This window comes from Hyperoodon ampullatus, assembly GCF_949752795.1.
Source record: "Hyperoodon ampullatus genome assembly, chromosome: 1".
In the NCBI taxonomy this organism is placed as follows: domain Eukaryota; kingdom Metazoa; phylum Chordata; class Mammalia; order Artiodactyla; family Ziphiidae; genus Hyperoodon; species Hyperoodon ampullatus.
The window spans coordinates 158,129,132-158,151,347 of NC_136914.1; the positions used below are offsets into that span (position 1 = coordinate 158,129,132).

Here is a 22,216-nt window from a genome sequence, read left to right on the forward strand (position 1 = left end):
TCACAATTGATAGGTGCTGAAAAACTATTTATTTAAATGCTATAGGTAGTACAAAAATCTTTGTCTAATAGGAGCATGCACTGACATAAAAGTAGAGCTTTTTCAGATTTTTCTGTAAATTATTATTGGTTTTTGATACTTTGATACTTGTTATTAACAAAGGAGATTTTACTCTACTTTTAGAAATTAAGAATGATTTCTCACTTTCAAAATCTCACAAAATTAATTGGTGTGTGTGTGTGTGTTTCATTTCTAGAGAGTAAACTTAGGAAAATAAATTTGTCACTCATCTAAAGAACCAAATTATTTCATTCCTGGATCTCATTACTTTTAGTCTCTTATGAAGCTGCCTGTTAATTTAGAAAGTGGTAATCGAACATAAGCTTCATAAAAAATTTTTAATGAGACATTTTGGGCATTTTTCAAATATCATCTCATCATGTCTCAAAAAATACTCAGTAAGGGTAACTCAACATTGATGAGGACTCTTCAAATCTTAAGAATATTTTATTCCTAAGAACAAAGTTCTCCTTTGAAAAGTAGACCTTTGAAATTAGCATGCTAGTATTGTTTTTGGATTAGGCATTGTCTTGAGTGTAGTCTTTGATGAAATGAAAATACTCTGTGGAATAAGCCTTGGCCAAAGGATCATCTGCAGCATTTGTAATAGATGTCATTATTTAATAGAATATTTGTGATAATAATTATAATTATCTAGATTCTCTTTTATTTTTTAAAATTTTTATTGAAGTATAATTGATTTACAGTGTTGTGTTAGTTTCTAGCAAAGTGATTCAGTTATACATATATATATATATATATTCTTTTTTAGATTCTTTTCCCTTATAGGTTATTACAAGATATTGAGTATAGTTCCCTGTGCTATACAGTAGGTCCTTGTTGGTTATCTATTTTATATACAGTAGTGTGTATATGTTAATCCAAAACTCTTAATTTATCCCCCATCCTTTCCCCTTTGGTAACTGTAAGTTTGTTTTCTATGTCTGTGAGTCTGTTTCTGTTTTATAAATAAGTTCTTTTGTATCAGTTTTTTAGATTCCACATCTAAGCAATATCATATGATATTTGCTGTTCTCTGTCTGCCTTACTTCACTTAGAATGATCATCTCTAGGCCCATCCATGTTGCTGCAAATGGCATTATTTCTTTCTTTTTTATGGCTGAGTAATATTCCATTGTATGTATATACCACATCTTCTTCATCCATTCATCTGTCAGTGTACACTTAGGTTGCTTCCATGTCTTGGCTATTGTAAATAGTGCTGCAATGAACATTTGGGTGCATGTATCTTTTTGAATTAGAGTTTTCTTCAGATATATGCCCAGGAGTGAGATTGATGGATCATATGGTAACTCTGTTTTTAGTTTTTTAAGGAACCTTCATACTGTTCTCCATAGTGGCTGTACCAATTTACATTCCCATCAACAGTGTAGGAGGGTTCCTTTTTCTCCACACCCCCTCCAGCATTTATTATTTGTAGACTTTTTTTTTTTTTTTTTCGGTACGTGGGCCTCTCACTGTTGTGGCCTCTCCCATTGCAGAGCACAGGCTCCGGAAGCGCAGGCTCAGCGGCCATGGCTCATGGGCCCAGCCGCTCCGTGGCATGTGGGATCTTCCCGGACCGGGGCACGAACACGTGTCCCCTGCATCGGCAGGCGGACTCTCAACCACTATGCCACCAGGGAAGCCCTATTTGTAGACTTTTTGATGATGGCTATTCTGACCAGTGTGAGGTGATACCTCATTGTAGTTTTGATTTGCGTTTCTCTAATAATTAGTGATGTTGAACACCATTTTATGTGCCTCTTGGCCATCTGTATGTCTTCTTTGGAGAAACGTCTATTTAGATCTTCTGTCCATTTTTTGATTTTTTTTTTTTATATAGAGCTGTGTGAGCTGTTTATATATTTTGGAAATTAATCACTTGTCAGTCACATATTTTCAAATATTTTCTCCCATTCCATAGTTTGTCTTTTCATTTTGTTTATGGTTTCCTTTGCTGTGCAAAAGATTTTCTGTTTAATTATGTCCCATTTGTTTATTTTTTTTATTTCCATTACTCTAGGAGGTGGATCCAAAAAAATATTGCTGTGATTTATGTCAAAGAGTGTTCTGCCTATGTTTTCCTCTGGGAGTTTTATAGTATCCAACCTTACATTTAGGTCTTTAATCCATTTTGAGTTTATTTCTGCATGTGGTATTAAAGAATGTTTTTAATCAGTGGAGTAGACCAAAACATAGAGCTTTTTTTACCATTCAGTTTACTGGAAGTCATTCTAATTATCTCTTTTATTTCCTCTTTATCCATCCCCTGCATCCCTATCTTTTTCCACTCATAGCTCTATGCCATCCCTTGGTTTCTCACCATGTTTACTCGTAAGTATCATTTTCCCTTTTCTTTCAATATTGTATTAGCAAAAGAACAGCTCCATTCTTCCCAGTATATTATAGTTACAATAATACTAAGCAGATTTAATTACATGAGTATCCTTATGTAATTCTAAGGTAATATAGTTGGGCAGAAATTTTTTTCAATTGTTCTGACTACTAAATATCAAAAAGGTTGTTCTATAAGATGAAAATCTATCTGACATATCATGATATTCATAAAATCTCTGCCTTCTATTGAAAAATAAATTAATATTAACTATAGTATTTATATAAAGTTTTGGAAGGCAACTGTTACAACCAAATCAGACTCAATTTTTGGAGATTGTCTAATAACTAATACTTTTGTTATTTCCTATCCTAGAATTCCTCTAGAAATAAACAGTTTATGTGAATATGTAATACTTTAATCAGTTACAGATATTAATACAGTGGATATTCTGCTTAAATATGTACATATGATTAATGGAATAGAATATTTGAAATAGATCTGTATGCACTGGCCTGGAAAGATGTTCAGAGTATTGATAAATGAAAAAAATAAAGTTTCCGAAAATAAAAAATTGCTAATCAGATTTTTTTACGGGAATTTCAAAAAGCAGTTTTTAGAGTGCATAATAGAAATATAATGATACTGAATCTATAACAATACTGAAATTCTTCTAAGTATATAAACTTGTGAGAATAATATGACCTGAAAATTCTAGGAAGAAACAGAAGGAATGTAACAGCTATACCGAGATTGATAATGGTGGCTAGAAAATGTCATCTATTTGGTCAATCTGATTATCAGTTTTTTAAGATGCCTTAGGAAGCAGTAAATCTACAAAGCCAAATATGCATTTTATAAAAAACAGTTTTCCAGTATTTGTTCTGTAATACTTTTGACCATAAGGGAATTACCATGTCTAGTAAAGTAGCTTGTTGTTGTTTTAATTTTTTGTTTTAATCTCAGTTAATTTATTTATATTTGTCATTTTACAGATGTATTTCCACTGCACAAAATTTTCCACCTCTGGGATACCTTACTGCTTGGGAATTCCTCCTTCCCTTTCTGTATCGGAGTAGCAATTCTTCAGCAGCTGCGTGACCGGCTTTTGTCTAATGGCTTTAATGAGTGCATTCTTCTCTTCTCTGATTTACCAGGTATAGATATATATAAATGGAATTACTAAGTGAAATTTAATTATAGGATAATGAGACATTATTATAACAATTTGCAAAAATAATCATACAAGCCTTCAGAATCTCTTCTGCTTGAGCCTCATCATCCATCTCTGAATTATCTCCCTTGTATAGTACCTGTTCTGCTGGCCCAGCATTGTAGATATAAAACTGGGTCATAATAGTTCACTATCATTTACTTTCATGTCAGTGATGCCATCAAAAAGGTAAAGGGCAGGGCGGTGGGGGCGGGCGGGGTGACACATTTGCCTTGCTTAGGATAGGCCTATTTATCTCCAACTGATAGAGAGTAAATAAAGGCCACTTGGGAAGGTGTTTGAGAATCTAAGTTTATACAGAGATGTAATTCACATAGAACTTTGCTCTCTCCTATCCATAGCTGCTTGCTAACAGTTTGACAGTTTGAGGAAAGGAGAAACCCTGTCCTCTTGGGAGAGCAAGTCACACTCCAGGGAAATTCCATTTATACAATGCAGGATAGTAAGTCAAGCTGTATATTGTATTCATAAGTGAGGAGCTTGTAAATTTAGGAGTTGAATGCTTAAGTGTAGAAATATTGACTATAACTATGGTTTAAGCTTTGATGCTGTCGCTTAAAAGATGAAAGTAATATGGTTACATAGGATATAACAATCTGTGGAAGAAAAAACTAAACTACATTTTTGTGGAAACCAAAATGTTTTTCAAGTAGAAAAATTCTGCTTTCTTCAAATAGCATTTCATTGGCTCCAATCCTTCTATGTGTTTATTGCTGTTCTCCATATTTTCAGGCAGCCACAAGTGATTGCTGAAAATAAACACACTTAAAATTATCCAAGAGATAAATTTGTCTAAAAATCAAAGAATAAAAGAAAGGTACCTTAACGCTATATATTTAATAAGTACTCTCAAAAGAAATAAGAAACCTGCTGCCTAGAAATAGAGACACAGATGTAGAGAACAAACATATGGACACCAAAGGGGGAAAGTGGCAGTGGGGGGTGGTGGTGGTGGTGGGATGAATTGGGAGATTGCGATTGACATGTATACACTAATATGTATAAAATAGGTAACTAATAAGAACCTGCTGTATAAAAACTAAAAAAAATAAAATTCAAAAAAAAAAAAGCCAACTCTGAGGACTTACACTACAATAAACCTTCAAAGGGATACAAGCTTTCAGTTATAAGATGAGTAAGTTCTGAGGATCTAAAAGACAACATGGTGACAATAGTTAATCATACTGTATTGTATGCTTGAAATTTGATAAGATAGTAAATCTTAAGCATTCTCACCACAAAACAAAAATAGTAACTATGTGAGGTGATAGCTGTCTGTGTTAGTTAATGTGATTGTGATAATAATTCCACAATGTATATGCATATCAAATCATCCTGTTGTACATTTTAAATATGTACAATTCTTTATGTCAATTATACCTCAATAACACTAGAGGAAATACTAAAAAAAAGGAAAAGAAAAGAAGCCTGATGCCTACCCCAATTTTTATTTTTAGTGGATGATCTGTACCTGGTAGTTATCATCTTTCTGTTGTTGAAAATCTTCATCCTTTTTGGGAAAATAATAGCAAAAATTATTGGATTTATTTTAAAACTTCTACTTCCCCTTTCCCCCCAAATTAAAAGTATTCACCATCAGCTTTCTAACTTAACAAACTTTAATTAAAGTTAATTATTTCTTGTATCAACAAATAGTAGTTTAGTTCTTATGGCTTTTTTTCTGGGAGATTCTTTATGAAAATCAAGTTCTCTCTCTTTTTTTCCTATTGATGTTGAACAGTTACAAAAAAGCTGGTTTTGCAAACTACAAATACTGTCTGTACCATGCAGATATTTTCCTGTTGTTTCTAAATTGCCAAAGTAAGCAGAGGATGATTGATTAGAATTAAAAGAATTTTTCTGGTCAGTTCTAAAAAATATATGTTAGGAATGACGATTGTGCATTTTCAAGTAAAGTAAATTTAATACCTTTCCAATTTTGTGCATAAATATTCCAGTTATACACTGGTGAAGGAATCTGTTTTCATATTGAATAGGCAGATTAGTGGTAATTCTGCTTGTACATTAGAATAAAGTCATTATTTCTGAAATCAGAAAGTAAGAGTATGTGTTTGTTAGAACTGACTCATTGAAAAGGTAAACACTACTTACTTTTGAAAGTAGGGTGCCTTCTATTGATGTGAATTGCATTGATCCTCAATGCCATTATTCTGGCTCATCATTTACTTGGTCACTATGTGATTCCAGTTGGGGAAGAAAAAAGTTTATAAGAAAAATGTGACTTAAAACAAGAAGGGTGGAGGGGTTAAATGTAAACTTTGCCTTTAAGTACACCTGTGTTTCCTTTTATTTTTAATCACAGTGCACTTATTTGGGTTGTCTTTCCTAATTAGATCTAATAGATGTCTTTTTTCACCATGTTGAGCCCACTAACTGTACTTGATGCTTGAAGGAACTGGGAAGTGGTCATGGGAAGTCCTAAAAAGTGAATCCAGATTAATATACACACAAACACACTGAATGCACCTTTTCTAAGCAAAATATTATGTGACATAAGCTTGGAACATGTTTGAAAGAAAGAGAAAACCATTTTTTAAGTCTACAAAATGAGAAGAGATAGGCTAACTCTATATTTCACCTTAATTCTTGAGTTAGACTTTGTAGATAAAGATAGGTTAGGATTAAACATTAATTTGAATTTATTAAATATATTGTGCTTTACTGAAATCCCCACTTAACTGAGTTTAAAAGCATAAGTAATCAATCAGAACAAATTTAACTAAATTCTTTGCTGAAGCAGATTAGCAAATTCACTGTTCAGAACATCTGTTGACAGTAATATGATGGCATCACCATCCAGTTGGTAGCCTTGTAAACAAAATAACCTCGCATTTTTTTTAAGTTGTCCCTTTCTAGTTCTTTCTTTCTACAAAGAGGGGCCCAATAGCCTAGTGGTTAAGAGCATGGAATGTGGAGCCAGATAACCTGGGTTTTAGGTTCTAGCTCTACCCCTTACAGTTGTGTGACCTTAGGGACATGACTTAACCTCTTTGTATCTGTTTCCTTAACCCTGCTTATATGAAAATGATAATTGTACCTACCTAATAGGATTGTTGTGCTAAGTAAATCAGTACAACTAAACAACTTAGAGCAGTGCCTGGCAAAGAGCAAGTGCTATGTAAGTGATTAGTATTATTAATGTTATTACCGTCATCATCATTATTATGATTTTCCTCACTTTTTCCTTTCTATCGTGACTGCTTTCCTATTGGTAGAATAAATGAAGCAATCACCCCATTTGGCTTTTTCTATGTATTATTGAGGTAGATATCAATCATATAGATTTCCTTATTAGCAGAAGCAATGGAGAATTACCTAAGAAGTCAAGTAAGCCTTCAATGTATATATATGTATGTATATTATGACTAAGAAGAATATCTCTTTTCATTGCTCAGAGACGACATAGTATAGTAGATAGCAGAGTCTTTGGAGTCAAGACATACGGGTTTGAGTCCTAATTGCACCACTCACTACCTGTGTGAATTGGGAAACTTTCAGTATGGTTCTGCCACTGAAAAGAGTGATCTGTACAATGAAATAGATATGAGTTTACCTCCCAGCTCTGGCATATAGTAGCTGTGTGAACCTGGACAAGTTGTTAACCTCACTGGAAAGAGAATCCTATACATTATGAAAGTTTCAGTGAAATGGAGATTAAAATATCTGCTTTAGTGTTAGGGTGAGCATGAAAGATAATATGCATAATGTACCTGACACAAAACCTGGTACCAAATATGCATAACTATTTTTTAAAGTGCCTGTAGCATGTAATATTTTAAACATTGCAAAGAATGTGTAACGTTCAATCTTTATAAGTTCCCTCTCCTTTCTTCCTCCTTTTCTTAACTTCATACTAACCCTTTAGTTCTTGAAGAGAGAACACAGCAGAAAGGCATTATTATTTTTGCCAAAAACTGCTTCCAACTTCAGTTCCCTTTAATAAATGGTATAGTGTGATGTCACATTCCAAGGAAGTACAAGTGGTGCTTGAAAGTTCTTGACATGTATTGGTATGTGTGTCATTTCAGTACTAAAGGAAATAACCATGAGAGCAGTCTATTTGGCATTTCTCATACAATCTCAAAATAGTGGTAGGGTATTTTGGAAGAAATACTGGGTTTTTCAGAGTGCCATCCAACACTGGATGTTGGCCACAGTTTCCAAGGTTACCACCCTGTAAGCCCTACTATAGGATGAGGTCCGTCATCCTTCAGCCTGCTCTCTGATATTATTGTGCTATAGTGTCCATCTGGCTGACTTAAAAAAAAATTTTTTTTGAGGATACATCTAAGCAGTATTCAAGATGAGTATGGTAATCTGAATAAAACCAAAATGGTAATAATTTTAGAGTGGACTTGTAATGGCTGAGATGTTTAAATGCTTTTTTGTTTTGTTGGTGTATTTCCTCTGTACAGTTGAAAATTAATTCAACATATTTATGTCATTATGGTTGAAATAAATTCTTAGAATGCATATCTTTATACCTCTGAATATCTTCAAAGATAGGGATTTTTTGAAGTAGGAAAGAAGTTTTTCTTAGAGAACCTATACAAAGAAATTGGGAAATCTGTATGGAAGAACACTTAATTTATTTTCAGAGATTAAAATAGTTACTTTACCATTAAAAGAAAAAAATACGTACATATAAACTATTTTTGAAGGAAATACTGAGTATATTGAAGGGACTTGAGCATATGAAAAGTAAATCCTTTTTGCAGGAAGAAATCAACAGTTGGCTGAAACATCTTAGTTGTGTGATGTATGTTTTATTACAGAAGCTTAATTAAAAGAAAATGTTTTAAATAAAATTTTAAGGTGTTATCTCAATATTACCTACATACTTTACAATAGAATTCATTTTCAACACATACATGAAACATACCAGTAGTATCCATTATGTAGCACTTCACTAATTCCTCAAAAATATTGTATTAATATCTTAAGTAGCTAGGAAAGGGTACTTATCTATTCTGACTTAAAACAATTTTGTAATGCAGTCTTTATCATTATTTAGCATAGCATGGAATATCTCATGAAAACCATACACTTTTTGAGCCACACAGTTATGTACCAGGTTGCATAAGATCTATAATAAGAAATACAAGCAATTTTTTTCAAATAACAGGCAAATATTTTGAGACTGAGAGAAAAGTTATTAAAGTTATTAAAAACTAAGAGCTAGAGTATAGTACTAAAATATGCAAGCTCTTTAAAGCCATGTCTTATTAGTTTTCTGTTTATCCCCAAGATGGAAATGGAAATCGATAAGAATGAGAGAGTGAGGAGAAAATTCAATTTAGTTTATGAAATCATAGGTTTTTAAGGTAGTTTTGACAATCCCTGTGGTAGGAGAGTGAGAAAGAAGGTCAATGAGAAGTGATCTGGGTTTTCTGTTTTCCATTCTTTTTCCTGTTCTTTTTTTTTTGAATGGGGGTGGGGTTCAATGAACAGTTTCTTGCTTTCATTTAGGGATAAATATAAATTAAATAGGGTTTTCATAATATAATGTAGTCTCCCAATTGTAGAAAGTGGCCCAGATTTTTAAAAACTGTAACACTTGAGCCAAGTGTAACTGATTGTAGCCAGTAGGCTACTAATGACTCCTTTATTAAATAAATAGTTATAATGGTGATAAGTGCTACAGAAAGCAATAGGAATTTATAACAGGACACTACCAAGTCTGAGGGAGGTAAAAAACCTTCTCTAAGAGAGTAATGTTAAAGGTAATATCTGAAATTAATTGACATTAGAAAGTGAGAAGTGGAGAGAGGGGAGAATCTTCTAGATGGAGGGAAGAAAATGCTTGAAACCCCCCAAATAACTAAAGGAATTAGAGTGGTATACTTAGTGCAAAAGGGAAAGTGATTAGAAAAGAGAATGGAGAGGTGAACAAAGAGGTCATGGAGGATCTTATAAGCCACGTTAGGGATATTTTAAAAATAAATTTGTAGAAGTATTTTCTTTCTTTTCACTGTTTTTAAAATAATGAAAAAGTATCCCTGAAAGGAACATCAGGTCCCAAAATCGAATGCCATATTGATATTTGTGGAGCATTCTGGTCTCTGAACATTCCTTTCAAGGAGCTCTATCATGAGCAAAAAGCAAAGGATTCTTAACATAAGTGCTCCCAGTAGGTATCCATAATTCCTTTTTTCTGGCTTGTGGAGAGCTGACGAGGTGAAAAAGTAGAGCAATGGTAGTACCCAGTTATTCGGTGAAGGTTTTGTATTGTCAGCCCTCTAAGATTTGATACCATTTTACTTGAAGCTGAGAATCCATAATTATTCACATTTTCTGCTTATAGCTACGTAATGTTAATGTATGTATATTTCTAAGCACATCTTCATGGAATTACAAAAGTACAATCATAATGGAAGTTAAATATGGAGATTTTACCTATGGTCCTCCTCTTCCCACCACACCCATAAAAATTACATGTTAACATTAAGATTTAGATGGAATATTAAATTCTTCTGAGTTTAAAATTGGTCAGGGATAGATGAAAGAGTAGTTAATGTGTTTTTATTAACATGATCGTATAGTCAGTGAAATAAAAATCATGAAAATTTATTTTAAAAATCTCATTAGGTTATTATCACCTTGTTGGGGGGGAAATACTGAATTATTTTGGGGAAAAGGAGAAAATTTGAAAGCAGATGTTAGAATACATGACTTCCAAGCTGAAAATAAATGTTTATGAAAAACACAAAGCCAGTAGAATGAGTCGTAAAGATTCAAATTGTGAACTGAATCTCAGAAGCCAGAAAAATTCTTTTAACACTGATCTACTTGTTGCTCTTGAAGCATACCACTAATTTTGCAGTATGTAAATAGTTTATAAAGTTAAAGGTCTGTCATGTGTTGGGAACTATAATGAAAAATAAGGTCAGGGTTGATCAGAATTTTCTACTTACCTTGAAAGTTGACAGTAGATTAGAGTACTAACACATCTTAAACCTGGTCCAGAGGTTTCAAGGCTCTTCTCCATAGGAAAGCAGTTTGTTTTATGATTGACAGGGATTCTGCTTTCTGAATTTTTTTGAGTAGTACAGAAATTATCTTATAGTTTCAGTCAGTGATTAAACATACTTTGTTTCAAGATATCAATGATGGAATTTGTTTATATTTGTTTTATTGTTGTGTGTTTATATGTGCCTTAGGTTTGCAAGACAAAAAAAAATAAACAGAACATTTTACACTTTCAAAGTATCTTAAAAGTAATCAACCTCAAAATCTTGGAAAGTTAGAAGTTATGTTTAAAATTTCCCCGTATATACTGCTGATGGATAATTCAAATAATAATGTAAGGACCAGAATGTGTATATGTATGTCATACCTAAAATGACATTTAACATACATTGTTCCCTATGTGATTTTTATTTTAATAATATAATAATACTCATGGATCCCATTTCTTCCCCCTCCTCTACCTAGCCTTATATTTCTGTACAAAAGTGAAAATACAGTTGACCCTTGAACGATGTGGGTGTAGGTGCGCCTTTCCTCCCCACAGTTGAAAATCCAGGTCTAATTTACAGTCAGCTTTCTGTATACCAGTTCTTCTGTATTTGCGGTTCCTCCATACCCACTGTTGCTTTAGTATCTGCGGTTCTGCATTCACAGATTCACCCAACCACGGATTGTGTAGTACTGTGATATTTACCATTGAAAAATATCCATGTATAAGTGGACCTGTGCAATTCAAAGCCCATGTTGTTCAGGGGTCAGCTGTAATGTGACGTGCTGCCTATCTTAAATGGTGATCTTCAACAGAATAGAAAATAACTTCTTACCACATGTCTCCTCCAAGTGTGAGTGTACTGAGTCGAAACAAATAAAATAAAAAACAAGCTAATAAACTAGATTAGAGAAAAAGAAGAGAGATAATATGCCAATGTGTTTATAGGCTAGTTTAGTCAGTGTTATGTAACGTAGAGGAAATAACTAGAGTTTTATTTTAAGAAACTACATTGAATTACGTTGAAAAATGTAAACCATTTCAATCCTTCAGTACAAGCATATATCAGTCATAAGAAAAATGCTTATTGAACTTGAACACAAGGTTCTGTTGCCAAAAAAAATCAGATTTCCAGTTTTGTTTTGGATTCATTATTAAGTGTAAAAGAAAAAGAGAAAAAGATTTTTACTGCTGATCTGGTGCTAAATCTTGCAAGCTGCTGCACTGTTCTTTTTTCTGAAGTGAGCTGTGTGCCATTATCAACACCAGCTGTTTTGCATCATAGTATCTACCTACTCAACTGCTAAATGATAAAGACAATTATGTTAAGAATAGAAAACAGTTTAAGTATCCATATATCAGTAATGCTGATTGCATTTCCAACTTTTTGTCACTTCATTGTAGGCATTAAGCATCAGAGATGATAAATGCTTAGTAAAATGTGCCAGTAAATGCATGCACATATCATGGATTTGAAAGGCTGAGTGAATTAAAGTAGTAGCCCAGTAATATTGTACCATCCTTTCCCCTTAGACTGCATAACCAAGATTGTGTTTATAAAATATATTTAGTCATTCATTCAACAAATATTTAGGTGTGTGTGTATATAATGTGTATATGTATGTATGTGTATAATTAATAATTAATCTTACTACTGGTTTATCATTCCTGTACTGGCCCAGAGCATTCATGCCTAATTATTTAAAGGTGATCCAATGGTACCCTGTAACTATGACGAACACATCTAATTTTTTTTTTTTTTTTTTTTTTGCGGTACACGGGCCTCTCACTGTTGTGACCTCTCCCGTTGTGGAGCACAGGCTCCGGATGTGCAGGCTCAGTGGCCATGGCTCACGGGCCCAGCCGCTCCGCAGCATGTGGGATCTTCCCGGACTAGGGCACGAACCCGTATCCCCTGCATCGGCAGGCGGACTCTCAACCACTGCGCCACCAGGGAAGCCTGAACACATCTAATTTGAATTATATTAATTACATATAGTATTATTTCCTGGTTCCATTAAGTCACCTGACTAGCTTGTGCATTAGTTCTTCAATTTTTCAGTGAGGAAATTCAACTTCCATCTCAGAACTGCTCTGTAAAATCAATAGGATTTGGAATCCAGTGGAATGTTAGGTGTGTGAATGTATTCATACATCTTAACTGAGGTAGGAAGTGGGGGCAAGTTAGGGATGAGTGAGTGGGCCTGGTACTAGGAAAGATAGTAACGTTCTAGCTGTGTGTTTAAGATGTTTATGGGGCACCTAGATAAAAAACTGAGGCACTGATAGGAATTTTGAGTGACAGGATGACAAGTATAATTTAAGATTAGTCAGAGGCTAAAATTTCCTCTGGTATCCTTTTTTTTGTCTCCCCTATTATCTTTGGGTTTTCCTAAAGACTCCTTAAATAAGGTCTGAGACATGCAGTTCCCCTGTTATTATACAGGAGCCCTATTGATGTGTAGGGAAGGGGAAGTGTTCTATATTCCTATAATTAGGTCTCAGTCTTTCATTGAGCCTGTGCCCCAGGCTATGACCTTCACAAGTGCTTCCTCTTGCCGGGGAGAAGGGGGGAAACGGACCCTTAGGTGAGTCAGGAAGGCTGGAGGGGCTGGAGTTAGGTATTTTCCTCCCCCCAGGTCACTTAGGCTCTGGTGAGATAGTTTCCTCTGAGGGCAGGCCTTCTAAGGAGGACAAAATTATCTGGGCATATTTTCCATGGCTGCTTTTCCCTGCTCCCTGCCAGAAACACAGGGAGATTTTTTGTGATCTTCATGATGTTTAAAGCATGAATTGAACTAAGAATTTGAAAAGGAGCACATAACAAGGATACATCATCCAAAAATATTATATAGATTAATAATAGTGTCAGTAAGGCTAAACCCCAATATATGTGGGTTTATGAAAAATACCACATTTAGAACAAAAGGCAAGGCAAGGGTAGACTTATTTTGGGGAAACATTCAATAATATTTATCAGTGAGACTCATCAACTTTGCTTTAGTAGTTTTGAGCTGAGAAGCACCTAAAGTGGATAAATTGGTTGTCAGGAAATTTTGACCACTTTCTGTGAGACCTTAGGATAGGTAAATTTATTCATTCAACAGTTGTTTAATAAACACAATTATATGACAGACACAGTACTGTACAATAGAGCCGTAAAGATAAGACATAGTACCAGCCCTGTAGGAGGATGGGAAGAAGGTATTGGAGGCTTAGAAAATAGCATAAGGATGACACAGATGTGTGTGACTGCATGACCATCATAATTTAAGTAGGATGCTAATAGAATGACTAGAGGGTAGGATGAGAGATAACTAGAGTGGATGCGCTGGGGAAATACTGCTGATGGTGGTGATAGTAATCGGTGAAAAGACAGAGTCCTGATTTTGAGGACCTTGCCTGACATGCTGAGGAATTTGGATTTTATTCTATATGCAATTAGAAAGTGTTAAACAGAAAAATGACATGATCAGATTTATATTTTAGAAAAAATGATTCTAGGTGTAGTGTGAAAAATGGATTGAACACTTCTAAAATGCTATAATTCTAAGTAGCAGAAAGAGAGCAGCTGGCCAGGGATAAGTTCAAGAATATGGTAAAGCAGTATCTATTGAAATTTAGATCTTTACCAAAATAATTTACATGACAAAGTCCCAAGAGAACTTTCAGATGCTATGTCTCTTTAGCACCTGTAAAATCTTAGTAAGTTAGTCTCCCACTGCAGATTTCTTCTGTTTGAGAATCCTCTTTATCTAGTAATAACATTCTATCCGTATGTTCCTTGAATGCACTTGATACTCATTGCAAATAATCTTAAAATGTGGGTCAGTGAGTTATTCAAGATTATTGGGTGTTTCTTTAGAAGGCTGTAATATACTTCATCTCAGTACATTAAATGGTGATAGAGGTGCTGTCAAGCTGAGGATGTCATGGGATACTGTCCTTACAATTTACCTTTTGGAGAATGTTTCCTAATGTATATAGTTTATTCCATTAACCTTGTTTTCTATTAGAAAGATAAGCACTCTTATAGTTTTCTGTCTTTTCAACAGTGAACATTCTATTGTATTATTGTTGGCATGTTTTCATGTCATAGACCGTCAATACTTAGAATGCTTCTCACCTTCTTTTTATAAATAACCTCTTTGTGTCAAAAAAAAGAAGTCATTGTTGAGACAGGTAGATTAACTGGTTGCAGATCGCCCTTATTGTCTTGGATGTTAAAGAAATTATTCAAATGTTCTGAAATTGTTAATAGTATAATAAATGATTCTTTGTAATTGAACAATTAATATATAACCCCAAATCTAGCCTCTACATTCTGATCCAACTGAAAATTTCACATACACAGACACAGACACACACACACACACACACACACACACACAACTTTATAGGAAAAGAAGATGCACAGACCTTGTGCTTTCTTTTTTTGTATGTTTCTCTCAATATTTAAACATGTCTTTAATTAAAATAAGATTTACAGATGAACATACAAGGCTTAATTAACAATTCAATACATCTTTGACAGTTATAAACGTCCATGTAACCAACACTCTCAATCAAGATATAGAATATTTGCATTGCCCCAGACAGTTCTCTCATGTCACCACCCTCCTAGTCAATGACCACTCCCCCATTACCAGCCATTGTTCTGAGTGTAAAAGCAACAGCTTTTAGAGACTACAGTGCATTGGCTGTGTACCAAGTCTGGTGTGGGGAGAGCATCGTTCCCTCATGAGGCCTGCTAGGTAAAGGCTTTGAAATTGTCCATGGTTGAGCCTGAAAAATCATGTATAGATTTTTGTCTAGGAGCCAGACTCCTCAGATAATGTATCCTCTCTAAGATATGTTTGCCTACTTCAATTTCATTAAGATACTCTCTTATGTTCTCTTCTGGAAGCTTTATTATTATAATTTTTATGTTTTGGTCTATGATCCCGTTGATTTCATTATATGGTATGAGTTTGAATTTCATTTTTTGTGCCATTTATTTATTCAATTATTTCAGCTCCTTTTGTTGATAAGGCTCTCCTTTTCCTATGAAAGTGCCCTGCTCTGAATTTTTGTCAAAAAATATACAGCAAAACTTATGGTAGTTTGATTGGAATTGCTTCAAACTATAGATCAGATTTAGGCAGAATTGCAGTTTTATCAATATTGAATCTTCCAATCCATGAACATGGTATATCTCCATTTATTTAGGTCTTCTTTAATTTCTCTCAGCAATGTTTGTAGTTTTCAGTGTAATATTTTGCTTATTCTTTGTTAAATTTATTCTTAGATATTTTGTGCTTTTGATTCTACTTTATATCGAATTTTAAAATTTATTTTCCAATTATTTGTCAATAGTACATAGAAATTCAATTGATTTTTCTACCATTGTATCTTTCAACCTGCTAAATGAACTTACTAGTTCTTATAGTTCTGTACATTCCTTAGTTTTTTTTTTCTAAATATAAACAACCAATTGTCTGAGAATAAAGACAGTTTTATTTCTTCCTTTCTAATTCTTATGCCTTTCTGTTATTTTTCTTATTTTATTGCACTGACTAGACCTTCAATACATGTTGAATAACATTGGTGGAAACAGACATTCTTACCTTGCTCCCACTCTTAGGAGAAAAAAAAAATGATATTTCACTAGCAAGTTTGATGTTCGCTGTAGATTTTTCATAATACCCTTATCAGATTGAGGAAGTTCACTTCTTTTCCTTGTTCGCTAAGAGTGTTTATAATGAATGGGTATTGAATTATGTCAAGTTTCTTCAGCATCTATTATGATAATCATATGGTGTTTCTCCTTAATTATGTTAAGTTGGAAAATTACATTAATTGATATTCAGTTGTTAAACCAACCTTGGATTCCTGGGTGTGACATAATAAGAACAATATATCTGGGGGTGTTTTTTATTTTTTATTTTTTTTGAATTTTATTTATTTATTTATACAGCAGCTTCTTACTAGTTATCTATTTTATACATATTAGTGTATATATGTCAATCCCAATCTCCCAGTGCATCCCACCACCACCCATGCCCACTTTCCCCCCTTGGTGTCTGTACCTCTGTTCTCTACATCTGTGTCTCTATTTCTGCCTTGCAAACCGGTTCACCTCTACCATTTTTCTACTTTCCACATATATGCATTAATATATGATATTTGCTTTTCTCTTTGTGACTTGATTCAGTCTGTATGACAGTCTCTAGGTCCATCCATGTCTCTACAAATGACCCACTTTCATTCCTTTTTATGGCTGAATAGTATTCCATTGTATATATGTACCACATCTTCTTGATCCATTCGTCTGTTGATGGACATTTAGGTTGCTCCCATGACCTGGCTATTGTAAATAGTGCTGCAGTAAACATTGGTGTGCATATGTCTTTTTGAATTATGATTTTCTCAGAGTATATTGCCCAAAAGGGGGATTACAAGGTCATATGATAGTTCTATTTTTAGTTTTTCAAGTAACCTCCGTACTGTTCTCCATAGTGGGTGTATCAATTTATATTCCCACCAACAGTGCAAGAGGGTTCCATTTTCTCCACACCCTCTCCAGCGTTTGTTGTTTGTAGATTTTCTGATGATGCCCATTCTAACCAGTGTGAGGTGATCCCTTGTTGTAGTTTTAATTTGCATTTCTCTAATAATTAGTGATGTTGAGCAGCTTTTCATGTGCCTCTTGGCCATCTGCATGTCTTCTTTGGAGAAATGTTTATTTAGGTCTTCTGCCCATTTTCTGATTCGGTTGTTTGTTTTATTAATATTGAGCTGCAGGAGCTGTTTATATATTTTGGAGGTCAATCCTTTGTCTGTTGATTCGTTTGCAAATATTTTCTCCCATTCTGAGGGTTGTCTTTTCATCTTGCTTATAGTTTCCTTCGCTGTGCAAAAGCTTTTAAGTTTCATTATGTCCTATTTGTTTATTTTTGTTTTTATTTCCATTTCTCTAGGAAGTAGGTCAAAAAAGATCTTGCTGTGATTTATGTCAAAGAGTATTCTTCCTATGTTTTCCTCTAAGAGTTTTATAGTGTCCGGTCTTACATTTAAGTCTTTAATCCATTTTGAGTTTACTTTTGTATATGGTGTTACGGAGTGTTCTAATTGCATTATTGTACATGTAGCTGTCCATTTTCCCCAGTACCACTTATTGAAGAGACTGTCTTTTCTCAATTGTACATCCTTGCCTCCTTTGTCATAGATTAGTTGACCATAGGTGTGTGGGTTTACCTCTGGGCTTTCTATCCTGTTCCATTGATGTATATTTCTGTTTTCATGCCAGTACCATATTGTCTTGATTACGATAGCTTTGTACTATAATCTGAAGTCCAGGAGTCTTATTCCTCCAGCTCCATTTTTTCCCTCAAGATTGCTATGGCTATTCAGGGTCTTTTGTGTCTCCATACATATTTTAAGATTTTTTTTGTTCTACTTCTCTAAAAAATGCCTTTGGTAATTTGATAAGGATTCCATTGAATCTGTAGATTGCTTTAGGTAGTATAGTCATTTTCACAATATTGATGCTTCCAATCCAAGAACATGGTATATCTCTCCATCTGTTTGTGTCATCTTTGATTTCTTTCATCCATGTCTTTTAGTTTTCTGAGTACAGGTCTTTTACCTCCTTAGGTAGGTTTATTCCTAGGTATTTTATTCTTTTTGTTGCAGTGGTGAATGGGATTGTTCACTTAATTTCTCTCTCTGATCTTTTGTTGTTAGTGTATAGGAATGAATGCAAGAGATTTCTGTGTGTTAATTTTGTATCCTGCAACTTTACCAAATTCATTGATTAGCTCTAGTAGTTTTCTGGTGGCATCTCTAGGATTCTCTATGTATAGTATCATGTCATCTGCAAAAGTGACAGTTTTACTTCTTTTCCAATTTGTATTCCTTTTATTTCTTTTTCTTCTCTGATTGCCGTGGCCAGGACTTCCAAAACTATGTTGAATAATAGTGGCGAGAGTGGACATCCTTGTCTTGTTTCTGATCTTAGAGGAAATGCTTTCAGTTTTACACCATTAAGAATGATGTTTGCTGTGGATTTGTCATATATGGCCTTTATTATGTTGAGGTAGGTTCCCTCTATGCCCACTTTCTGGAGAGTTTTTATGATAAATGGGTGTTGAATTTTGTCAAAACTTTTTCTGTATCTGTTGAGATGATCATATGGTTTTTATTCTTCAATTTGTTAGTATGGTGTATCACATTGATTGATTTGCATATATTGAAGAATCCTTGCATCCCTTAGATAAATCCCACTTAATCATGGTGTATGATCCTTTACTGTGTTGTTAGATTCTGTTTGTTAGTATTTTGTTGAGGATTTTTGCATCTATATTCATTAGTGATATTAGTCTGTAATTTTCTTTTTTGTATCTCTTCCTGGTTTTGATATCAGGGTGATGGTGGCCTCATAGAATGAGTTTGGGGTGTTCCTCCCTCTGCAATTTTTTGGAATAGTTTGAGAAGGATGGGTGCTAGCTCTTCTCTAAATGTTTGATAGAATTCACCTGTCAAGCCATCGGGTCCTGGACTTTTGTTTGTTGGAAAATGTTTAATCACATTTTCAATTTCATTACTTGTGATCAGTCTGTTCATGTTATCTATTTCTTCCTGGTTCAGTCTTGGAAGGTTATACCTTTCTAAGAATTTGTCCATTTCTTCCAGGTTGTCCATTTTATTGGCATAGAGTTGTTTGTAGCAGTCTCTTAGGATGCTTTGTCTTTCTCCAGAGTCCATTGTAACTTTTCCTTTCTCATTTATAATTTTATTGATTTGAGTCCTCTCCCTCTTTTTCTTGATGAGTCTGGCTAATGGTTTATCAATTTTATATTCTCAAAGAACCATATTCTCAAAGAACCATCTTTTAGTTGTATTGATCTTTGCTGTTGTTTTCTTTGTTTCTATTTCATTTATTTCTGCTCTGATCTCTATGATTTCTTTTCCTTCTACTTACTTTGGGTTTTGTTTGTTCTTCTTTCTCTAGTTCCTTTAGGTGTAAGATTATATTGTTTATTTGATATTTTTCTTTTTTCTTGAGGTAGGATTGTATTGCTACAAACTTCCCTCTTAGAACTGCTTTTGCTGCATCCCATAGGTTTTGGATCGTTGTGTTTTCATTGTCATTTTTCTCTAGGTATTTTTTGATTTCCTCTTTTATTTCTTCAGTGATCTCTTGATTATTTAGTAACGTATTGTTTAGCCTACATGTGTTTGTGTTTTTCACGTGTTTTTCCCTGAAATTTATTTCTAATCTAATAGCATTGTGGTCAGAAAAGATGCTTGATATGATTTCAATTTTCTTAAATTTACCGAGGCTTGATTTGTGACCCAAGATGTGATCTATCCTGGAGAATGTTTCGTGTGCACTTAAGAAGAAAGTGTAATCTGCTGTTCTTGGATGGAATGTCCTATAAATATCAATTAAATCTGTTTGGTCTATTGTGTCATTTAAAGCTTCTGTTTTCGTATTACTTTTCAGTCTGGATGATCTGTCCATTGGTGTAAGTGAGGTGTTAAAGTCCCCCACTATTACTGTGTTACTGTCGATTTCCCCCTTTATAGCTGTTAGCATTTGCCTTATGTAATGTGGTGCTCCTATGTTGGGTGCATATATATTTATAATTGATATATCTTCTTCTTGGATTGATCCCTTGATCATTATGTAGTGTCCTTCCTTATCTCTTGTGACAGTCTTCATTTTAAAGTCTATTTTATCTGTTATGAGAATTGCTACTCCCCCTTTCTTTTGATTTCCTTTTGCATGGAATATCTTTTTCCATCCCTTCACTTTCATCTGTATGTGTCCCTGGGTCTGAAGTGTCTCTCGTAGACAGATATATATGGGTCTTGTTTTTGTATGCATTCAGTGATCCTGTGTCTTTTGGTTGGAGCATTTAATCCATTCATGTTTACGGTAATTATCGCTATGTATGTTCCTATTACCATTTTCTTAATTGTTATTGGTTTCTTTTTGTAGGTCCTTTTCTTCTCTTGTATTTCCCACTTAGAGAAGTTCCTTTAGCATTTATTGTAGAGCTGGTTTGGTGGTGCTGAATTCTCTTAGCTTTTGCTTGTCTGTAAAGCTTTTGATTTCTCCATCGAATCTGAATGAGATCCTTGCCGGGTAATGTAATCTTGGTTGTAGGTTCTTCCCTTTCATCACTTTAAGTCTATCATACCACTCCCTGTGGCTTGTAGAGTTTCTGCTGAGAAATCAGCTGTTAACCTTATGGGAGTTCCCTTGCATGTTATTTGTCGTTTCTCCCTTGTTGCTTTTAATAATTTTTCTTTGTCTTTAATTTTTGTCAATTTGTATACTCTGTGTCTCAGCGTGTTTCTCCTAGGGTTTATCCTGCCTGGGACTCTCTGTGCTTCCTAGACTTGGGTGGCTATTTTGTTTCCCATGTTAGGAAAGTTTTCGACTATAATGTCTTCAAATATTTTCTCTGGTTCTTTCTCTCTTCTCCTTCTGGGACCCCTATAATGCGAATGTTGGTGCATTTAATGTCCCAGAGGTCTCTTAGGCTGTCTTCATTTCTTTTCAGTCTTTTTCCTTTATTCTGTTATGTGAGAATGAATTCCACCATTCTGTCTTCCAGGTCACTTATCCGTTCTTCTGCCTCAGTTATTCTGCTATTGATTCCTTCTAGTGTATTTTTCATCTCTGTTTTTTTGTTCTTTAATTCTTCTAGGTGTTTGTTCTTTAATTCTTCTAGGTCTCTGGTAAACATTTCTTGCATCTTTTTCATCTTTGCCTCCATTTTTTTTTTTTTTTTTTTTTTGCAGTATGCGAGCCTCTCACTGTTGTGGCCTCTCCCGTTGCGGAGCACAGGCTCCAGACGCGCAGGCTCAGCGGCCATGGCTCACGGGGCTAGCCACTCCGCGGCATGTGGGATCTTCCCATACCGGGGCATGAACCCATGTCCACTGCATCGGCAGGCGGACTCTCAACCACTGCACCACCAGGGAAGCCCTGCCTCCATCCTTTTTCCGAGGTCCTGGAGCATCTTCACTATCATTATTTTGAAATCTTTTTCTGGAAGGTTGCCTATCTCCACTTCATTTAGTTGTTTTTCTTGCTTTTTATCTTGTTCCTTCATCTTGTGCATAGTCCTCTGCGTTTTCATTTTGTCTATCTTTCTGTGAATATAGTTTTCATTCCACATGCTGCAGAATTATAGTTCTTCTTGTTTCTGCTGTCTGCCCTCTGGTAGATGAGGCTGTCTAAGAGGCTTCTGTATCTGGTTTTATATATCTGTTTTCTGCCCTTGTTTCTGACACAAATCTCCTAAATCCCTTAGAATTTCCTGGGTGATAAGAGCACCTTTTGTTCTAATGAGATGACTCTTGATGGGCTCCCTGAGAGCTTCAGTATGAGGATGGGTAATAAATCAAAGTTTGGAACTTTCAGTTCCACCCCCTATCCTCCTGGGAGGGGAGAGAAGCTGGAGATTGAGTTAATATTTACTCATGGGTATGTGATGAAGCCTCTATAAAAATAACTAGCTAAAAGGTTTAGAGAGCTTCTGGTTTGGTGAAGACATCCACATGCTGAGAGGTTTGCCTAACCCCCGAGGATAGAAGCTCCTGCACTCAG

At 34.7% G+C, this 22,216-nt stretch overlaps 1 protein-coding gene across 3 annotated transcripts in view; it reads left to right on the forward strand.

The window, feature by feature from the left end:
- The window catches only part of TBCK (TBC1 domain containing kinase), a gene marked incomplete at its 5' end in the record, with an annotated part of 227,688 nt that overhangs the window by 105,410 nt on the left and 100,062 nt on the right, over positions 1 to 22,216 (forward strand). For all 3 annotated transcript variants that reach the window (XM_079700269.1, XM_079700270.1, XM_079700271.1), the window contains 2 exons: positions 2,361 to 2,397; positions 3,394 to 3,555. In XM_079700269.1, coding sequence (XP_079556395.1) covers positions 2,361 to 2,397; positions 3,394 to 3,555 — 199 coding nt within the window. The remainder of the gene's footprint in view (positions 1 to 2,360; positions 2,398 to 3,393; positions 3,556 to 22,216) is intronic.